This window comes from Protopterus annectens, chromosome 1.part1 (assembly GCF_019279795.1).
Source record: "Protopterus annectens isolate FY-2018-M chromosome 1.part1, PAN1.0, whole genome shotgun sequence".
Taxonomy (NCBI): domain Eukaryota; kingdom Metazoa; phylum Chordata; order Ceratodontiformes; family Protopteridae; genus Protopterus; species Protopterus annectens.
In genome coordinates this window covers 1,217,248,673-1,217,268,927 of record NC_056726.1, presented here as the reverse complement: position 1 = coordinate 1,217,268,927, position 20,255 = coordinate 1,217,248,673, and the positions used below count along the sequence as shown (strand labels likewise).

The 20,255-nt window shown below is 46.3% G+C and overlaps 1 protein-coding gene across 1 annotated transcript in view; it reads left to right on the top strand.

The window, feature by feature from the left end:
- The window catches only part of U2AF2 (U2 small nuclear RNA auxiliary factor 2), a 529,844-nt gene that overhangs the window by 122,005 nt on the left and 387,584 nt on the right, over window positions 1-20,255 (top strand). Inside the window, exon 3 of the mRNA XM_044080728.1 lies at window positions 12,736-12,874. Within this exon, the coding sequence (XP_043936663.1) occupies window positions 12,736-12,874 (139 nt within the window). The remainder of the gene's footprint in view (window positions 1-12,735; window positions 12,875-20,255) is intronic.

Here is a 20,255-nt window from a genome sequence, read left to right as displayed (position 1 = left end):
TATAAGCTACCAAACTCGCATGGTGAAGTATGCCCTAGACCTAGTCTCTCAGGCCTCCACTTTGCTGGCTACCACCCCAGACTTTCCAGCCAAATCTGACATTTTCTCCAAATTGTCACTGGCTACCCAGGTAGCCAGACACACTATCCGCTGCAGCTATGTTGCTGCAGAAGCAGTTGCCAGATCTGCTGCCACTGCTTCCACCTTGTGCAGATACTCCTGGCTCAGACTACAACCTCTGCCAGATGACTTAAGCCAAGATCATGGATGCGCCTCTGGATAACCACCTTCTGTTTGGCAGAAATGCTGCAGAACTATTTAAAAGTTTGCAAGAAAAAAGCAAGGAACTGCAGGACATTAAGCACTTGCTGGTGTCTCCAGTGCCCAGATATTACAGGAACTACCCTGCCAAAACATCCTTTGTTAGAAGGGCCACTTCTACATCTCGCGCATTTACTGCCAGACCATGTAGGGGATCTCTGAGACTGCCTTATCCCAGACCCCCTCATCCACAACCCCTCCCAACAGACTTACCCTTTCCAGATAGAGGGGGGCCCTCCTCTGCGTGACTGCCTTGCCCAAGTGCTCCTGTCCACCCACCTTACCCAATGCCTCCCTTTTTGGAAAACCATCACTACATTTCAGTGGGTTCTTTCCTTCATCCAAAAAGGATACTAGCTTTTCAGGGAAGAGAAACCTACACCAATAAGGATTCCCTTCTCTCCCAAAATCAACTCCCTCTACTTCCTCCCATCCTGCAGGAACCACTCTCCCAGGGAACAATAGAATCACTTCCCTCAGGTCAGGAGGGGCGAGACTTTTACTCCCGCCTCTTAGTCCCAAAAAAGGATGGCCCATGGAGACCTATCCTGGACTTCTCTTACCTAAACCTGTTCCTACAGGTTCCCTCCTTTAGATGGTCTCCCTTCAAACTTTTACCCCTCATTCCACCTCAAGCTTTCATGGGTACCCTTGACCTAAAGGATGCATACCTGCACATCCCAGTCAAACCATACCACAGGAGGTTCCTGCGCTTCTCTGGGCCCTCTTCTCATTTTCAGTTTACTGCATTGCCTTTTGGCTTGTCTATGGCACCCAGTTTTTTTTACAAAGTGCTTGGCCCCTGCCATTGCCCACTGCAGAACCAAGGGAATTTGAATCTACCCTTACTTGGATGACATTCTCATTTTGGCAGAATCACAGTCCTCCCTCCGGGAAAATCTTCAATTCACCATATCCTTTCTAAACAACCTGGGTTTCACACTCAACCTCCAAAAATCCTCTCCTCCCACAACAGGACAAGGTTTTCCTAGGGTGCAGAATCAGAACAGATCTAATGAGATCTTTCCTTACCTCCAGACAAGGTACAATTCCTCTCCTCCCATTTTCTAAGACTATTGACAGAATCACATCTAATTGTAAGACCGTTTCTCCAACCTGTAGACCTCATGGCTGCAGCCATTCCCATGCTCCCACTAGCAAGGATGCACATGAGGAAATTCCAGTGGCACTTTGCCTTTAGACAAACTCATCCCCCTTCTGCCCTGTCTAAAATTAGAGCTGAAGTGGTGGATTCAGCAGGGTTCCAACAGCCAGGGAATTCCTCTTCAACTTCTGCCCACTTCCCAGTCTATGCACACAGATGCATCAGACCTAGGATGGGGGTCAACCCTGCAGGGCTACAAGGTACAACAGTGATGGACCCCTGCCCTGCAAAAAACAGAAGAATGTCAGGGTGATGATTGCTGTCCTAGCTCTAAAAGTTTTCATTCCTGCAACCAGGAATTCTCCACACTGTGACAGACAACACAACTGTCATGTGGTACATAAGGAGGGACAAAGGCATACTGCCTATGTCTGATTACCCTGCCAATCTTGGGAAATGACAGCGAAACACTACATCTTCCTGAAAGCTTCATACATCCCTTCTCAGGAAAGCAAGCAAGCGGACTTGCTCTACAGAACCACATCTCTGCAACACGAATGGATGTTGCACAGGGATACCGTCCTACACACAGTCCACCAGTGGGGCAGGCCACAACTGGATCCGTTTGCCTCACCCCAGAACAAACAAATTTTTCAGCAGAACCCACTCACCACTAGCTTGGAGAGTGGATGCCTTCAGTTTTTCATGGCAGGGAATGTACCTATACACCTTCCTGCCCTTCCCTCTAATTCAGGGTCGTCCTGAAAATCAAGAGGGAACAACCAAAAGTCTTGCTGGTGAATCCCTATTGGCCAGGGCAACACGGGTTTCCCCTTCTGTTTTCAGTAGCCAAGGGCAATCACCACAAGTTACCCTACCAGGTGGACCTAATAACTTAGCAACAGGGATCCCTCCTGCACCCACAATTGTCTGTACTACAACTAACTCTGTGGGTGATCAACACTTGATCCCTTTTAGACAGCACTACTTGGAAGACGTGCTGTCTGTCCTGAGGGAGGCCAGGAAACCAACAACTAGAAAAAAATGCTTGTCTAAATGGCAGAGATTCTCGAGATGGTGTTCTCTGATAAACGAGGACTAATTTCTAGCAGATCCTTTCTAGCAGATCCTCCCCTTATCCTGAACTATACCTTATGACTCATTAAGGAGGGGCTAGCTTGCTCTTCTATCAAAATCAATCTGTAGCCTGTCAAAATCAGTCTGTTAGCAATTTCTGCATGCTTGCCTTTACAGCCGCCTCTTCTCTCTAGACTGGATGTAGAACTTTTCCTGAGAGGGGTCTTACACATCTGACCACCAAGAAAGCTCATTCCTCCTCCCTGGGATCTCAACTTAGTACTAGAAAAGCTTACCCTCCCTCCTTTTGAGCCAACCAGCACAGCATCTCTTCAATGTGCACATGGGAAACCATACATCTGAAGTAGTTACTTCATTTGTTCTGCAACCTGTGGGGTTTCGGATCCGAGCCGGCAGCTTTACTAGCTAAAAGATCCGAGCTCCTCTCCTTACCCATAATCCCCTGCTACATGCTCCCTTTCCCCAGATCTCGTTTGCCGCGGCTGAGAAGCTTCAAGTGAAGAGCTCCTAAGCGTGGGTGAACTTACTGGTTTAAAAAAAAAACGTTGTTAGACTCTGCTTTTCGTTGTGTGTGTGTATTAGCACCCTAGTCGTTGTGTAGTATTATTAGTTTAAAAATCTTGTGGTAATTTTTTCTTAATTTTTATTTACCTCCCCTTAGTGTATGTGTTGTGTATTATGGCTGAAGGGCCCAAAGCCATATTCTCTAAGTGCACTGAGTATGGCCGTAAGCTTTCCCCAGCTGATGGCCACACTCATAGGTTCATACTAGGCTATCTGCCCTGGGGCAATTATAAGCCTAGCCCGATTCTGTATGGCTTACGCCACCCCTTGATTTGAGTATACTGTGCCCTTTTTAAGGTTTAGTTTACTGTGCCTCTGTCTAATAGTGACACGGGAGTAATCCCTGGGACAAACCTACAGTCCCCCATCCACCTATCGAGATTCTTCTTGAAGAGATTCAGTGAGGTGCTCTGCCTCACATGAACTGGAATTCTATTCCAGAGCGAAGGGAGCCTCTGGGTTATGAACCTGTCCCTCCAGCAAGTTCTATTTATTTCTGTGCTGAGGTTCAAGTCCCTCTAGCGTGTGGCTCTAAGGGATTTAGATTTACTGAGGTGGAGCATGTCCATTAATTCTGGATTTGACATAGCTTTGTATGTCAGGCATAGATCGCCTCGAAGTAGGCGGTATGCAACTGAGTAGAGCTGGAATTTTTTTAACCGAGAAGCATATGGCATCTGAGACCCTTGATCCTCTTGGTGATATACTTTTGGGGTCTTTCTAATTGCTGCAGGTGTCGGGTAAGGTACATCCCAAAAGAGGCATTGTATTCTATGATGGGCCTGATGAGGGATGAATAAAGGGGCACGATTACCTCTCTTGATCTAGATGTGAAACCCTTCGTGATGAGGTGGGCTATGTAGAAGGTCTTTCTAACCACTTTGGCAATGTGGTTTTCAAAGGAGAGATTGCTGTCAACTTGGGTCCCCAGGTCCCTAATAACTTTCTCTATACTTAATGGGTTACCGCCTATGTGGTAATTTGTGGGCACATTGTTTTTGCCAAAGGGTATGACTATACATTTTGTTGGCATTTAGCTTTAAACCATGGCGCTGGCACCAGTTATCTGTCTCTGTGAGACCTTTTTGAAGGATGTTTGTGTCAGCTGGAGAGTTGATTATGGCGCCCAGTTTGCAGTCGTCTGCGAACTTGGTGAGCCAGTGCGTTCTTTGTCTGGGGGTGGCCCATTTGTCCACCAGCTGCCAAATTTGTGCAGCTTTTAACCCCCGGGCCACCATTGATAGGAGGAACAAGTTAATCCTGGCGGGATTATTACCGCAGGATTCTTCTTCCTCTCCCTCTAAGGCACAGGCCGCCCCCTACCCTGTCTGTGACTCAACTTCCCTCGGATTCTCAGGGTCAGGGGACTCTTCCTCTAAGGAGAAGAGGCATAGAGAGAAGCATAAGAGGTGGGCTGAGACTCATCCCTCGGACCCGCCATCTGAAGTTACGAGTCCCTCCACGAGGGCCTCCGGATCCTCTCCCTCTCGCCTCCGTTCGCCTTGTTTCTTGCCGGAGGAGTACCGGTCTCCCTCGAGGTCTTCGAGGTGGCCCTCCCGGCCCGCCTCGACTACCTCTTCTAGATCGACAAGGAGCCTGACCGACACTGACATGGATCGGATGATGCGTCGATTTTTGCAGACTCAAATGCAGATGGGGGTGCTCCTGCCTCACCCCCCTCCGGGGGGAGAGCAGCCCCTTTCTTTACCCAGATAGCTCCTTCTCTGACCGGTTTGGGGTCTCAGTCTGATCCGGGCCGTTTCGGAACCTGGGAGTTGGCGCCGACAGCACCGGTTACTTCGACACCGACGGTGCCCTCGAGCTTGTCTGATCCTAGCTCTTGGGGCCGAGAGCAGAGCGTCTGATCCGTGGGGGTAGGTGTGTCTTCGGCTCCGACACCTATCCCTACCTCGGAGCCTGGGGAAAGCGGTTCGCCTTCGGGGTTCGAGGTAGTGGAGAGGGTTCTGTCGAGACCTTCCAGATCCCCGGTCCGGGTGTCTGATCCACCCGTACCCCCCCCCCCCCCCGACGCATTTGGGTCCATCATCCGGCCATTGGGACAGCCTGCATCAACACTCCAGTTCCCTTAGAGGAACTGGGCCCCGTGGGCGAGCCCTCCTCGGATAGCCCCACCGAGGAGGTTCCTCGCAAACTGAAGTGCAAAAGGAGTCACCTGGACTCCCCCGAGTCCCTTACGGAAGACACAGATTTGGATGAAGGGGAAGGTTCCCCAAGATCACCCCCTGAGGATGTCTCCTTTGGAGACATCCTGGAAATGTTGCGAATTAGAGGAGGGTGGTCTGCCCAAAAACCTTCCTCAGATGAGTCTGTGTTTCTGGAGGCGTTTGCAGGCCCGTCTACCTCCTGGGTGCCGCCCCCCCCCCCCCCCCCGCTGACCCCCTGGTAGACCTAATTACTACCAGGGCGTGGAAGGAACTGGACACCGTGGAGCCAATTCCAAGAAGGCCAGATAAAATTTTTAGCCCTCCCTCGGATAGGCAGGCTTGATCTAAGGGTTCACCAGTAGATGCCATGTTGGTGGCGGCCGCCACGAAGAAGGAACTAGCACAGGAGAGTTCCTCGGTCCATCCTCCGGATAGGGAATCTCAGACGTTGGACCGCATTGTAAAGTGGATGTTTGCTTCAGCCACCTTCTCTATAAGGGCGCTGAACTACATGGAGCACGTCATCAGACTCCAGCGAGACTTAAAGGAATACGCTGGGGCTCCCCCAGAGTCCATGACAGCCGAGGATAAGTGGACTTTCTCTACTCGCATGGCCACTCTGAAATCTATTTCTAACACTTCTATGCGGCTACTCTCCCATGCCACGGAGGGAGCTGCTAGAGCTAGCGGAGCAGGGGGTTGACTTGCGGCATCACGCCTGGCTCCGCCTTTCGATTTTGCAGAACCCTTCAAGGCATCCTTCGCGACCGCACCCTTTGGCTCTTCGCTCTTTGGCAAGACCGTCCACAAGACGCTGGTCCAAAGCGAAAATGACAGGAAGACGCTGTCTGCCGTCTGAGTCCGCTTCTCTAATCCCCAACGATCCTTCTCTAGGAATCAGAGGGGACAAAAGATGTGGTTCCGGACGTCTCAGCAGTCCCGTCCAGCTTCGGACCCCTCGTCCTTCAGAGGCAGAGGAGGACAAGGTGGACGCTGGCCCAGAGGCAGAGGGGGGCCATGTAATTTCGGGTCTAGAGAACCGTTCTCGGACAGGCCCTCGCAACAGCCCTGAGGGCTTACCCGGCTGTCCCCCTCTGGAGGCAGTCGGGGGGGGGGGCGTCTGTCAGAGCACCTCCAAAATTGGGAGTCCATTACAACTGATCGGTGGGTGCTCCGAATCATATCCAGAGGTTACACCATTCCCTTTCAAAGTCTTCCCCCTCCTACGAAACACCTCCCCGATGTCCCACCCGATCAAAGGGAGGCGGCAGCTTCGGAGGTTTCGAAGCTGCTAGAAAAGAGCCATCCAGCATGTCCCCCCAGACCAGTTCGGATTGGGCAATTACACCGGGTTCTTTTTAGTGCCAAAAAAGACTGGGGACTTGAGACCAATTCTAGATCTGTCTTCCCTGTACCTGTCTTCCCTGTACCTGTTCATTCCCAAAGAAAAGTTCCGGATGGTCACTCTGCAATCAATTCTCCCCCTTCGGGAGAACTGGATGTGCTCCATAGACCTCCAGGATGCGTGCTACCATATTCTTATGGACAGACGATCCAGGAGGTTTCTCCGCTTTCGGCTGGGAGCCGGTCATTATCAGTTCAGGGTTCTTCCGTTCGGCCTCACCACAGCCCCTAGGGTGTTAACCAAGGTCATGGCAGTTGTTGCAGCCCACCCGAGACTCCAGGACATTCAGGTCTTTCTGTACCTGGACTACGGGCTCCTCACAGCCTCCATTAGCTTTGTTCTGCCAGAGACTATTCTCTAACTCTTGCCCAGCATCTGGGCATTTCAATAAACCTCCAGAAATCCTTCCTTCGTCCTGTACAGGTTCTGGAATTCATAGAGGCCAAAATAGATATTCACCTCTCTCAGGCCCTCTTAACATCAGACAGATTGAGCAGGTTGTCACGTCATGTTATGGCACTTCTTCAGTCCCCAGCCCCATCAGCAGAATTAGTCCTGAGAGCACTGGGCTCTATGGCGGCAGCAATCAGTCTTTCCCTGCATGCACGCCTGCGAATGAGGATTCTTCAATGGACCCTTCAAGTCCAATGGTCTCTGTTGCTGCACCCCCTAGACACTCCTATTCCCCTGAGCAAGGTTTGCAGGGAATCCCTCCTCTGGTGGCTTCGCTCACGGGAGCTGCGGGAAGGGAGACCCTTCGTGATGCCTCAACCCCAAGCCACGTTGACCACGGACGTTTCTCGCCTCGGTGGGAGGGGCATGCTATGGTCAGAACCGTCCAAGGCACATGGACTCCCTTGGAGGCTGCTCTGCATATCAGTGTCCTAGAGATGAGGGCAGTGCTGCTAGCGTTGCAAGCTCTTCACAACCTTCTTCCCTTGGGGACTATTGCAATACAGACAGACAACATGGCGGTAGTCTGGTACATAAACAGGGAGGAACCAGATCTTATCCCCTTTGTCAGGAGGCCATGAGTGTTTGGGAATGGGCGATATCCACCAACCATTTTCTGATAGCAACGCACATTCCGGGACGGTCCAACGTTCTTGCAGACAAGCTGAGTCGCTTGATCCTCACACCTTACGAGTGGTCTCTGAACCCGTTAGTAGCGAAACAGATTTTCCTCAAGTGGGGTCGACATTGCTGCGATCGTTTTGCTTCTCCGTCAAACACAAAGTGCAGCGAGTTTTTCGCTCTAATTCCCCCACCAGGCGAGAGCCCCAGAGAAGCTCTGGTTCATGCTTGGCCACCCGGTCTCCTCTATGCTTACCCCCATCTTCCTCTCATGACAAAATTCCTACAGAAAGCCCGAAGGTTGGGGAGCAAAGTTATCCTCATAGCCCCATTCTGCCCTCGCCAGATCTGGTTCCCTTATCTGCGGTCTCAGTGTAGTTCCTCATTGGATCCCGTCCCGGATCTGATTTCGCATCCTGCGGGATTGCAGCCCCCAAACCTGGAAAACCTCAAGCTTGCGGCTTGGTTGATCCAGTTCCACTGATGGCAAGGACTCTCGGTATCTCCTCACCAGTGAAAGACATTCTGGTAGCAGCGCAAAAACCTACTACCAGAAAAATTTACAGTAGTAAGTGGAAGCGTTTTTCTATCTGGGCTACAGACAAGGGTTTGGATCCCTTTACTGTCCCTATCCCAACTGTTCTTGAATTCTTATCCCATATTTTTCATCAAGGAGCCAGTGCATCTACAGTTAAAGTACAGTTGGCAGCCATAGGAGATGGGCTGGGATCATTAGCTTCAGCTAAAATATGCAAAACGTTTTTGAAAGGATTTTTTCTGCTGAAGCAACAGTTAAGACTGCAGTTCTACCATGGGACCTGACATTGGTTCTGCAGGCATTAACGAGTCCGCCCTTCGAACCGGCCGCATCGGTTCAATTAAAATTTTTATCCTGGAAAACAGCCTTTCTGATCGCTATTACGTCAGCCAGGAGGGTCTCAGAACTTCAAGCACTTTGCATGAGACCCTCTTATCTAATTTTTCATAAGGATCGAGTGTCTCTCGGGACTAACCCCTCCTTTCTGCCCAAAGTGGCCTCTGAATCAAATATTAATCAGTTGATTAATTTACCAGTATTTTTTCCCAACTTCCAGAACAAAGGGGAATATAAATTACACAAATTGGACGTACATAGACGACTGCGCTTTTATTTGGACAGTACGAAGGCTACTCGTAGGTCTGATCAATTGTTTGTGTCCTTTGCCAAACCTTCGTTAGGAAAGGCCATTACCAAAGTTACTTTAGCAAACTGGATTTCGCAATGCATCATCCATGCTTGCTTAGCCTCAGGGAAACCTGCTTCTTCCAGAGTCCATGCCCATTCAACTCGTTCCATAGCTACTTCTGCAGCATTTTGGTCCAGAGTTCCTCTGGATGATATATGTTCAGCAGCTGCTTGGTCCTCTTCTCATACATTAATTTCCCATTATAAGTTGGATATGCTATCCAGGAGTAGGGCTTCCTTTGGCTCCGCGGTGCTGCGGAATATCCTTCCTTGAGGACCTCCCAGGGTTTTTATTAAGTAGCTGGGGACTCTGTACCACAGGTTGTTGCAGAACAAATCAAGTAACTACTTCAGATAAAGAAGTTATGTACTCACCATAACGTTCCATCTGAGTAGGTACTTCATTTGTCTGCAACCGACCCCCCCCATGCCCCCTATCCAGTATCGTGCTTCCTGACTATGAATGACATTGGTTCATGCAGTTAGGCAGTAGGTTATGGTACCTGGTCGAGAGTCTTGGTTGCTAGTTTAGGCAAACTCGATCTGGGGAAAGGGAGTATGTAGCAGGGGGTTATGGGTGAGGGGAGGAGCTAGGAGCGGAGATCTTTTAGCTAGTAAAGCTGCCGGCTCGGATCCGACACCCCACAGGTTGCAGACAAATTAAGTACCTACTCAGATGGAACATTATGGTGAGTACATAACTTTTTTTAATGGCTGTTGCTTCTGCTGGAAGGGTTTCTGAATTACAGGCCCTGATGGCTTGCCCTCCTTAGACCACCTTCCACAGTGACAGGGTTTCCCTACTCACCAACCCCTCCTTTATGCCTAAAGTAGTTAATGATCTTTCATTAAACTAGTCCATTCACCTATCCACCTTCTTCCCTTCTCCTACTAACTCCACGGAGAGGATCCTCCATTCCCTAGATGTACATAGGCAACTGAGATTCTACTTGGGCAAAACCAAGTCTTTCAGAAAATCTGACCAACTGTTCATTTCCTTCCATCCCAGGACCCTGGATAAGGCAGTCTCCAAACAAGCTGTTTCCTCCTGGATCAGAAAATCCATCCTTTTTTTACTACTTTCGTCATCACAAACCATTCCCTCGGAGTGCGAGTGCATTCTACCAGAGGCATAGCTACCTTTAAGGCCTTCATGAAAGGACTGGACACAGCTTCCATCATGGAGGCAGCCACCTGGTCCACAGTTCACACTTTACCAAGCACTACAAGCTGGACCAGGTCTCTAGAGCCAGGGCAGGATTTGCCACATCAGCCACCTCCCAACATTCCTCCTAGCTGTGGTACTCTCCCACAGTATGAATACTGCAACATGGGAATAGGAGGACATAGAATAGTTGTGTGAAGTCTTCTGTAGGGTATACACTCATTGCAGCCCTGCAAGGACATTTGCTTTTGCTTCTCCTTGGTCTTTATAGTCTCTTCTGTGGGCTTCAAATTCTGAGATCTGTGCATGCTGACGTCACATTTATAACAAGTAAATGAAATGGAAGAAAAAACCACACAGGATTCTCAAATAATGGTTAGCGCTTTCGTTTACTAAAATAAGCAAACTTCAGACAAAAAAAAAGCGCAAGTACACTTGCATACATTTACTTATGACGTCATTTCCTTAGAAAGAAAACAAGCCTCATTTTAAACTGCCAAATCACCTTCCCACTAAAAGGCAACTCATAAAATCAGCTCCTCCGGGCTTAAATGACTTAGTTTCCATTAAAAGCATTTTGAAATTAAAAGCTTTAGTTAGATTCATAATTGTGATTCTGTTTTATATTGTTATATATTTACTTATATTATATATTTTGTATTTTTGTGTATATAGGTAGATATATTTAGTTATTTGTATGTGATTTAATATTATGTTGATTTATTTGTACATTCTAATTTTGGAATTGTTTTTGAGTTGCCTTTTAGTGGGAAGGTGATTTGGCACTTTAAAATGAGGCTTATTTTTTTTTCTAAGGAAATGTCATGATAAGTAAATGTATACAAGTGTACTTGTGTTTTTTTTAAATTGTCTGAAAAAGTTTATTTTAGTAAAAGAAAGCGCTAACCGTTATTTGAGAATCCAGTGTGTGTGTTTTTCATCCATTTCATTTACTTGTTTGCAGTCTGTTTTTTACCAAGTCAGTTTGTTTGACGTCACATTTATACTCAAGGGTTTATGGCCCTACGTTTGACGTTCCACGCACCTACAGCAGCCAGACTTATGCTTTTGTATAGGAGCCGACGTCGGGTCGCCTGAGGGCTGGAAATCCCACAGTATGAATACTCCAAAATGGAAGAGAAGGACATCTATGGTTATGGTAAAATTTTACACAGCTATTCTTTTTTTTTTTTTTTTTGCATCATCCAGGGTGGCACAGGAAGACCATACCATTTGAGTGCACTATCTTAAGAGTCTGAGTACAATAATTTATATTTCCGTATATTCAACCTACATAGACTCCTTGCAGGCTGGAACTTTGCCCTCCACAGCATAGTGTTAAGGGAATAATTTTGCTTGGCAAATACTCCGCCTGTCGGCCAGTAGCTTTTTACTGGGTTCCTGAAGTTTGTCTGTTGGCTTCTACTTAAAGATATAACCCTGAAAATATACCAGTATGGGACTGGGAAGCCTTTGGGTTGAAGTTCAAGGTGCAAAGACCCACTAGGCCTGTTCCAAAACAATTTCTCGTAGAGGGGTCTACTCACTCAGTGTAGCGGCCATTGATGACCTGCACTCAGCACCCTCTAATATCTCCAGAATCCCAATGATTTTGAGTCCTTTGGTTTTTATCTTCAGGTCAATGAGCTTTTCTCAAAGCTCCACCTTGGCTTCCAACTCTTGCAGGTGGTATTCATAGTCCTGGATATCCAGATCTTGTTGCTGGAGCTAATCTAAATGGTCCATTAGATCTGGTCGTTTAGTCGAACCATGACATTCATTCTATAAAGCTCTTGCATGAATCTAATTTCCCATAAGACTTGCATGGTTACTTTCTCCTTAAGGAAGTCTCCCTGGCCAGCTGAAGGCCATATGGTAGTAGTGTCTGGCCATTAGAGCAGCAGGCTGGAAACTCCTTTTTTAGCTTTTGACTGCCTCAGCCTTCCAAAGCACCTCTTCACAACTGCCAATTACCTGTAATCCACTTAACCAGAAAAGTATAAATCTCTGGTATTAACCCCAAATTTCAAGGTGAAGGGTGTTACACTGCCAGCATGTCATGGACACCTAAGGTTTGAGAATGTCCTCTGCTGTATATGGTGTACAGTGTTTTTTTATTTGGGGGACGATGGCTACCTACAGTCAAGTTGAAATCTGAGATACCTTGGGGAAAAATCTGGAAATAGTTTTTGCACCTGCCTACCCTGTCTCACTGTGAGTTAGCATTTAGTTTATTCCTTTGCCAATTTCATCAGTATGAGGGTTCCCCTCACTCTGAACGAAACAGTTTTTTATTGTATATTGCATTTCAGATGCCTTATTTTGAAAGTGTATGGGATTTACTGTTGACACTGTATTAATTAATGTTCTTCGTGTTTTACTGTTGCACTCATCACATTTGGGTTAAAAAAAAAATTTTTTTTCCTTGTTTTTTGATGCAGAAATAAAACATGGACAATGTACTTCCTTTGCTGTGAGCATGTGGGTAAAAAAGTTTCAGTATTTAAATAGCTGCTGTTGCCTCTTTCTGAAAGGTGACAGTATAAACAAGTAAAAATATAATACAATTCAGTTATGAAGACATTGCAGGTGATATTTTGATTTGCTTTTTAGTTTCGCTCTGTGGACGAGACGACCCAAGCTATGGCATTTGATGGCATCATTTTTCAGGGACAGTCGCTGAAAATTCGACGTCCACATGACTACCAACCACTTCCTGGCATGTCTGAAAATCCATCCGTATATGTACCAGGTAAAACATGAACTGATTTGTTTTTAAGGCATGTGATGGTTATTAAGCGGGTTCTTTGGTTTAGACATTTCTTTTAATTTCTAGGGATTACATTTGTGTGTTCAACTATAACAGATTTTCAAATCTAGGAATTACTGTTGCAGAATGTTATCACAGGATAGAATTTGGCTTTCGGTGGATATACACCCATCTAATGAGGCTTGAAAAACAGATGTTAAAATTTTGGATTACTTTTAGGGTATATTTCATCATAGATGTGAATCTGCTTTAGGTCTCTACCTTCTAGAGCTTTTAACATTGCTAGGGTGGTGGTTTTCTCCTTGGTTTGGCAGAGCCAGCAGGATTTCTGATGGAAGAGGGAGAGCGTTGCACATCCCCTTTTTTGAGTGAAGGAAATGAGAGGTGGATGTTACCAAAAAGTCTTGTCATTTTGGTCTTGGAGAGGTCCTGGGACAGTACTGCAGGTAGTATGCATCCCTGCCAGGACTATGGAAGATAGCATTAGAAGTGGATGATACGGTCCCCCAACTTTAGGGATTCCAGTGGAGACAGCTTGCAGTGCAACATTATGGTACCTATGTTCAGACCTCTGTTTTGATGAATCAGTAATACAGCTATTACCGTATTAATAATGCTCTGTTATAATTCATCATAGAAATAGAGCGCAAAAGTAATTACACACCCCCTGATCACGTGCCTAGGGTGTGGAAGTCAGCATGTCCTGCAAGACAGCACTGGCAAATCCTGCTCTTTTCCAAACAGGCTGAGAATGGCCTGAAAGGAGTTCACCAGATGTGTCAGCTGTGTTAGCATTACAAGATTTGTATGTATACCTATTAGTATCTGTTGCTTATACCTATAAGTGTCAATAACTAGATACCCTTATGGATCTAGATGAGTTATATACCAAAGTGTGTCTTTATGTACTGAAAATATTTGTCTCTTTGGAGCTTTGCTTGGTGTCCTTATGTACTGTAAAAAAAATTGTGTCTCTGGAGCTTTTCTCCCCGGGCCTCCACTGAAAATGGACATGTATCCAGCTGGACTATCTCGGTTAACAAATGTAAAATAAATAAAATAAATAAAGCTAAATATTTTGGATTAAAGCTGCTTAAGGCTGAATGTTGCATGAAACTCTGACTGTATTGTCTGTCCTCTCTCTAGTGTTTCTGGCTTCCTGAAGTATAGGCAGCTTCTCAGATGGGAGGCAATCCATGCATTAGAGTAAGGCTCTGGCCTACTTGCAGCTGGTATAAGGCTTTTAAGGTTTGAATGAATTATCCTCTCCACTCCCTTTTCATTTTGTATTAATATGCAAGGGATTGGAAAGAACTGTGCTTATGGTTGCTGTGAGAAGCTAAATTTCTTTCTGCATCACCTTTAGGAGTAATTTTGGGAGAAGATGAAAGTAAGATGTACAAGGTAGTCCTCTGTTCTATTTAAAGGAAATGGCAATCTTTGCCCAGACCTTGTATGGATACCTGGGTCAAATCTGCCAAGCCGATTGTCTTTAATCCTAGGGCTTTGGTATTCTACTAATTTTCTGCTCCCTGGTTAAAACTTTCCTGAGCTGTTTTTGTACCACCTCCTACAGGAGTTATATTTCCTCTCTGTCATCTCCATTTTCTGTTTCTTCTACTTACTGCTTAAACACATTTGGATTTCAGATGGCCTCATTTCTTATTGTATTGCTAATAGGCAAGAAAGTTTCCAAAGCAACTTTATCAAGATGGGTATCTGAATGTATTAAATACTGCTGGAAATCCCATGGCAGTTAGTTGACAGTACAACCTAGACCTCATTGTATGAGCGCTCTGGCTGTGTCAGAGCATTTTTTTTAAACATGTCTGGTAAATGACATGTGCTTCTGCAACTTTTGAAAACTTTGTAAGACATTAGTCTTGATCTGGTCTCATTCCTGATGTTTTCTTGGAGTCTCAACTTAGTTAATCCTTCCATGATATATCCATGGAAGATCTGCTGGAGCCTCTTTCTTGACTGTACTTTCACCTGACATGATTTGATTATTTCCTCCTCCTCACATCCTTACCCTCTTTCCCTTGACTGGTCTGTTGGGGCAGGGGGCTTCTGCCATAGGAGGTTTACATTTATTAGATAGATTCTAGATTGATGTTCATCGTGCATACAGCTGCAGTCATCACACTTGGTTTATCCTGCTGTCAGGCGGGTCCTCGGTCGGCCGAATTCCAAAGTCTAGGTCCTGCGTCGGTTGTCGTCGCTTCTTCCCTGACAGTGCGGCAGGGGTATAAAAGAGGCAGCCAACACCATTTTCGTCAGTCTTTCTTGCTGCGCGGTGCCCGAAGCAGAAGCAGTTCGCAAGTGCCGGTCAGCCAGCTCCTGAGATTTACGAACAGTATTTCAGCCGAAGTCTTCTTTAAAGCTAAGTACCCCGTTGGGGAAATTTTTCTTGCCTCAGACCGATGTCAGACAAAGTTAATAATTGCATTTCTTGTGGGAAGCAAATACCGCATAAGGATTTTCACTCTTTCTGTATACCTTGCTTAGGGCCAGACCACGAAGTCTCGTCCTGCCGTTTTTGTGCTAGGTTTAACAAGCGCACTAAGCGCCGGGTGGAGTTCGCCCTTCATTATTTTGGCAAAAAAATTAATTATATCATGTCGTCTGATACACAGACGCTAGTTTTAGGCAAAAGACGCAAAGATAAGGACCGACATCCGAGGCCTGCACCGAGTACTGAGACCACGCTTAGGCCAACTACTGGTTCTCAGCGAGGCGCCTATGCAGCCCCTGACTATCGATGAAACTATTTTACCGGTGACTTCAGTACCCGAGGTCACAGGTTCCTCTGTCTCCATTCCCACTGCAGATACCGACGCCACTCTTGGCGGGGAAACCGAAAATTTAGCAAGGCCTGCCATTTCTGAAGGCATCTTCAGGCCTACCACCTTCTCTATTAAATCCTTCACTAAATCTAAAGCTGCAATGAAAACTAAAAAACAGGGTCCTCAGACCTCCTCTCAAGGCCCCATGCCTAAAAAACAGATGCTTAAAATGGCTGAGGATTTGATAACTTATCAGGGGTTCTCAACCCCCCTCAGACAAAAAAGACCCAGGTTGGAGGACGACTACCCTTCCTCAGACCAGGCTTCTATTACCTCAGACCATTCTGAGGATCAGGATTACGCCTATTCCCCTTTTGAAGACGCTGATGCTGAGGAGTCTGCCCCCCCAGAGGACTACTCTTTTGGGGAAACCCTGCATACATTGATTGAGCACTTCCACTGGGAAGGCCAAGATTACTCAGATTCCAAGAAAAGGCTCAGGGAATTTCGACTGCTCCCCCAGCATAGGCCCCTGGCTATCCCTCCTGTTTTAGATATTTTGGATGATGTGTACGCAGAAGCCAGTCTTAATCCAGACTCTCTACCTCCAGCCCCTGTTAAACCAGACAGGTATTACCGGGTTCCTGATTCTCACCAGTTCCTTTATAAAAGCCATACTGCTGACCCAGAAACAATTTCACAGGGTCCCAAGGGGATTAAGGCCTCTACTGCTAAAAACCCTTTACCTTCAGAGAGAGATTCCAGAGCATTAGAAAGGTGGGGGGAAAAAGGTGTACACCTCGGCCACTTTAACCATGAGGGCATTAAACTGTCACTTTCATATGTTAAAGTACCAACAGTTTTTGTTCTCAGCTGAAAAGCCAAACAGAACAACCAGATTTGAAAGAGTTGCAGGATTTGTTGCATGGAGCAGAGCAAGTGGGGAAACATACCTTGCAGTGTGGTTTTGATGCTTTAGAGGCCTCGTGTAGAGCTGCTGTCACGGGGTCTGTCATACGTAGACATGCTTCGCTCAAAGAGCAAACCTTACCAGATCATGTCAAAGCAAAGTTATTAGATGCACCACTTCAAAAAAATGTATTGTTCGGTGTTAAAAGGAGGTACTAAAGAAAATGGAGAAAAAAGCGAAATCTATGCAAACAGTTAAAGATTTCTTGCAGGTGCAACCTCCATGCTTCAGCAGAAACTGGCCTTCAAAAAAATTGGTCCTTTCCAGCCACGGACAGACCCCAAAGGGGCAGATAGACGCCCAAGGGGTAGAGGACAACCTCAAGGATCTTACAGAGCTAGACAGTGGCAAGCACCAACCCCAAGAGGTGGAGAAGATGGACCACAGTCATTTAGAAAACAGACACAATGACTTCCCCCTATGCCTGCCAAATAAAGCTATAATGGCAGCACCTTTGGGCGGAAAACTGGCCTTATTTTCAAAAAACTGGCACATTGTTACAAAAGACAAACGGATTCTGGATATTATAGACAGAGGCTACAGGTTCCACTTTCACACCCTTCCAAAAATGAGAAGCATGCCAAACCTGCCACAAAATCAATGGGCAGAGGCACAAAGACAAATTTCTGCTCTCATGGATATGAAAGCAATTCAAGAGGTATCTGCAAAAGAACAAGGTCAAGGTTTTTATTCAAGACTATTTCTGGTACCAAGGAAGGACAAAGATTGGAGACCCATCTTAGATCTATCTATTCTAAACCCATATCTAGAGGTACCAAAATTCAAGATGCTCACATTACAGCAGCTTCTTCCCATGCTGGGCAAGGAGTCTTGGCTGGTAACGTTGGACCTCAAGGAGGCATACCTGCATGTCCCTATCAGACAAGATTGCAGAAGATACCTCCGATTTCTTGCAGGTTCAACCCATTACCAATTCTCTGCATTGCCCTTTGGCTTATTTACTGCGCCCAGAGTGTTTACGAAATGCCTGGCATCAGTAATTGCCTTCTGCAGACAACAAGGAATACAAATCTACCCATATCTGGACGACTGCCTGATCCAAGCGGACAGCAAGGACATTCTATTGCAGCATCTGGCGTTTGTAATAAAACTGTTAAACTACCTGGGATACACAGTGAACAAAATGAAATCAAAACTAATACCTTCTCAACAGATAATTTTCCTGGGTGCCAGCTTAAATACAACAACCCAGATGGCCTACCTCACGCCAGACAAACAAGGGCAACTGTCTCAATACTTCAACAAAATGGCAACTTTAACCAGACTAACTACAAGGAAAGTCCTGCAGGCTCTGGGGTTCATAGCATCTTGCATCCTACTAATACCATGTGCAAAGCTGCATATGAGGAAACTACAATGGTACCTAAAAAACTTATGGTCTCAACACAGCCACAGCTTGGAGACAATTATACCACTCATTCCATGCCTTCAAAAGGAATTTTTGTGGTGGGCTGAAGCATGCCAAAGAAACACAGGTCTCCCTTTCTGTTTACCTCAAGCAACTCAAATCATCACAACAGACTCCTCAGACTACGCCTGGGGAGCACACATGGCAGATAAGTGCATTCAGGGAAAATGGTCCCAAAAAGAGAAGCACCTGCACATCAACCAAAAGGAGATGCTAGCCATGCAAAATGCTCTTTTGACCTTCAAAGACCTACTGCATCCAGGCCAGCTATTAATAAGGACAGACAACACCACAGTCATGTGGTACATAAACAAACAGGGGGGGACTCATTCATACCCCCTGTGCAGGCAAGGTATGACCCTGTGGGACACAGCACTGGAATTACAAATTCAACAACGGGCACAATTCCTGCCAGGGAAGGAAAACTCACTGGCAGACAACTTAAGCAGAAATATGACAGACCCACACGAATGGAAGTTGCATCCTCAAGTCTTCTCAAAGATAACTCAGGCATGGGGACAGCCAGACATGGATCTATTTGCTACCCACAGAAATTACCAGTTGGAGGAATTCTGTTCAAGGACCTGTCATCCACAGGCCTGGAAAGTGGATGCACTCTCAATTGGACAACATTGGCAGTCTATGCCTTCCCGCCTCTACCTCTACTGACCAAAGTTCTATTAAAAACCAGAGCAGAGAGGCCACAAATGATTCTCATTGCTCCAGACTGGCCACGACAGCACTGGTATCCTCTCCTAAAGAGCCTGTCACACTCACCACCATGGATCCTACCTCTAGTTCCTCTTCTGTTGTCCCAGCACAACTACAAAACCCTTCACAGCCAGCTCAAAACCTTAAATCTAGCTGCATGGAGAATACCTTAATTTCCCAACAGACTCTCCTCTCCAAGGAGGTGCAGGATGTCATCTTGGAGGCCAGGAGACCCTCTACTAGAAAAGCCTACTCCGCCAAATGGAAACGATTTTGTTCCTGGAATCAAGAAAAGGGCCAGAATCCTTGGGTAATAAATATACCTCAAATTTTACAGTACCTAGCTGAGATGTTACAGTGGCCTTTCCTTCTCCTCCAAGATCCACGCTTCAGCCATTTCAGCACAATACAATACAGATCCTATTTTATTCTCACATCCTCTATTAAGGCAGTTCCTCAGAGGGGCAAAAAATATAAAACCCCCACGGAAACCACCAGCCCTAGCTTGGGACCTCAACTTCGTATTGGAAAAGCTGACCCTGCCTCCTTCAACAGAGCTACAATACTTGTCGTGGAAAACCGCCTTCCTTCTGGCTATTACCTCAGCACGCAGGGTTTCGGAGCTACAGGCCCTCATGGCTGTGCAGCCATTCATCGTTTTCCATCAGGACAGGGTTTCCTTACGAACCAACCCTACCTTCATGCCAAAGGTAGTATCTAGTGTAGCTTTGAATCAAACTATTCATCTACCTACCTTTTATCCAAATCCACAGAACAAAGGAGAGAGGCTACTACATTTCTTGGACATTCACAGGCAACTTCGTTATTACTTGGACAGAACAAAGTAATTCAGGAAATCGGAGCAGCTCTTTGTGTCCTATGCTACAGGTGCTCAAGGAAAGGCCATTTCCAAACAGACTATTTCAAAATGGATAGCCCACTGCATACGCTTTTGTTTTTCATTTCATGGAAAATTAGTGCCTGTATACATCAGATCCCACTCCACCAGGGCTACAGCTACCTCTGCAGCTTTCCTCAGGGGGGTCCCTACCAAGGACATTTTGGAAGCCGCTACTTGGAGTTCAGTGCACACTTTCTCCAAGCACTACCACCTTCCACTATACTCAAAATTTAGAGCGGGCTTTGCCACAGCAGTCCTGCAGGGCATTCTAGCCCCTCCTAATTCCGCTTAGTACTTGCCACCCTTACTTAGCTTTGGGATTCTACCCAAGTGTGATGACTGCAGCTGTATGCACGATGAACATAGTACAGTTTTGTACCTACCATAAATGTAGATGTTCGAGTGCTCATACAGCTGCAGTCCAGGTTACCCTCCCTCCATCCCCTCTTAGGACAGGGCTTATGACAAACACCTTTACCATACAACCTGTTTGGGGTATTCCTTTATGGTGTATTTGCTTGCAACTACTGTTTTGATTTATCTACTTTGTATGTGTGCATAATATC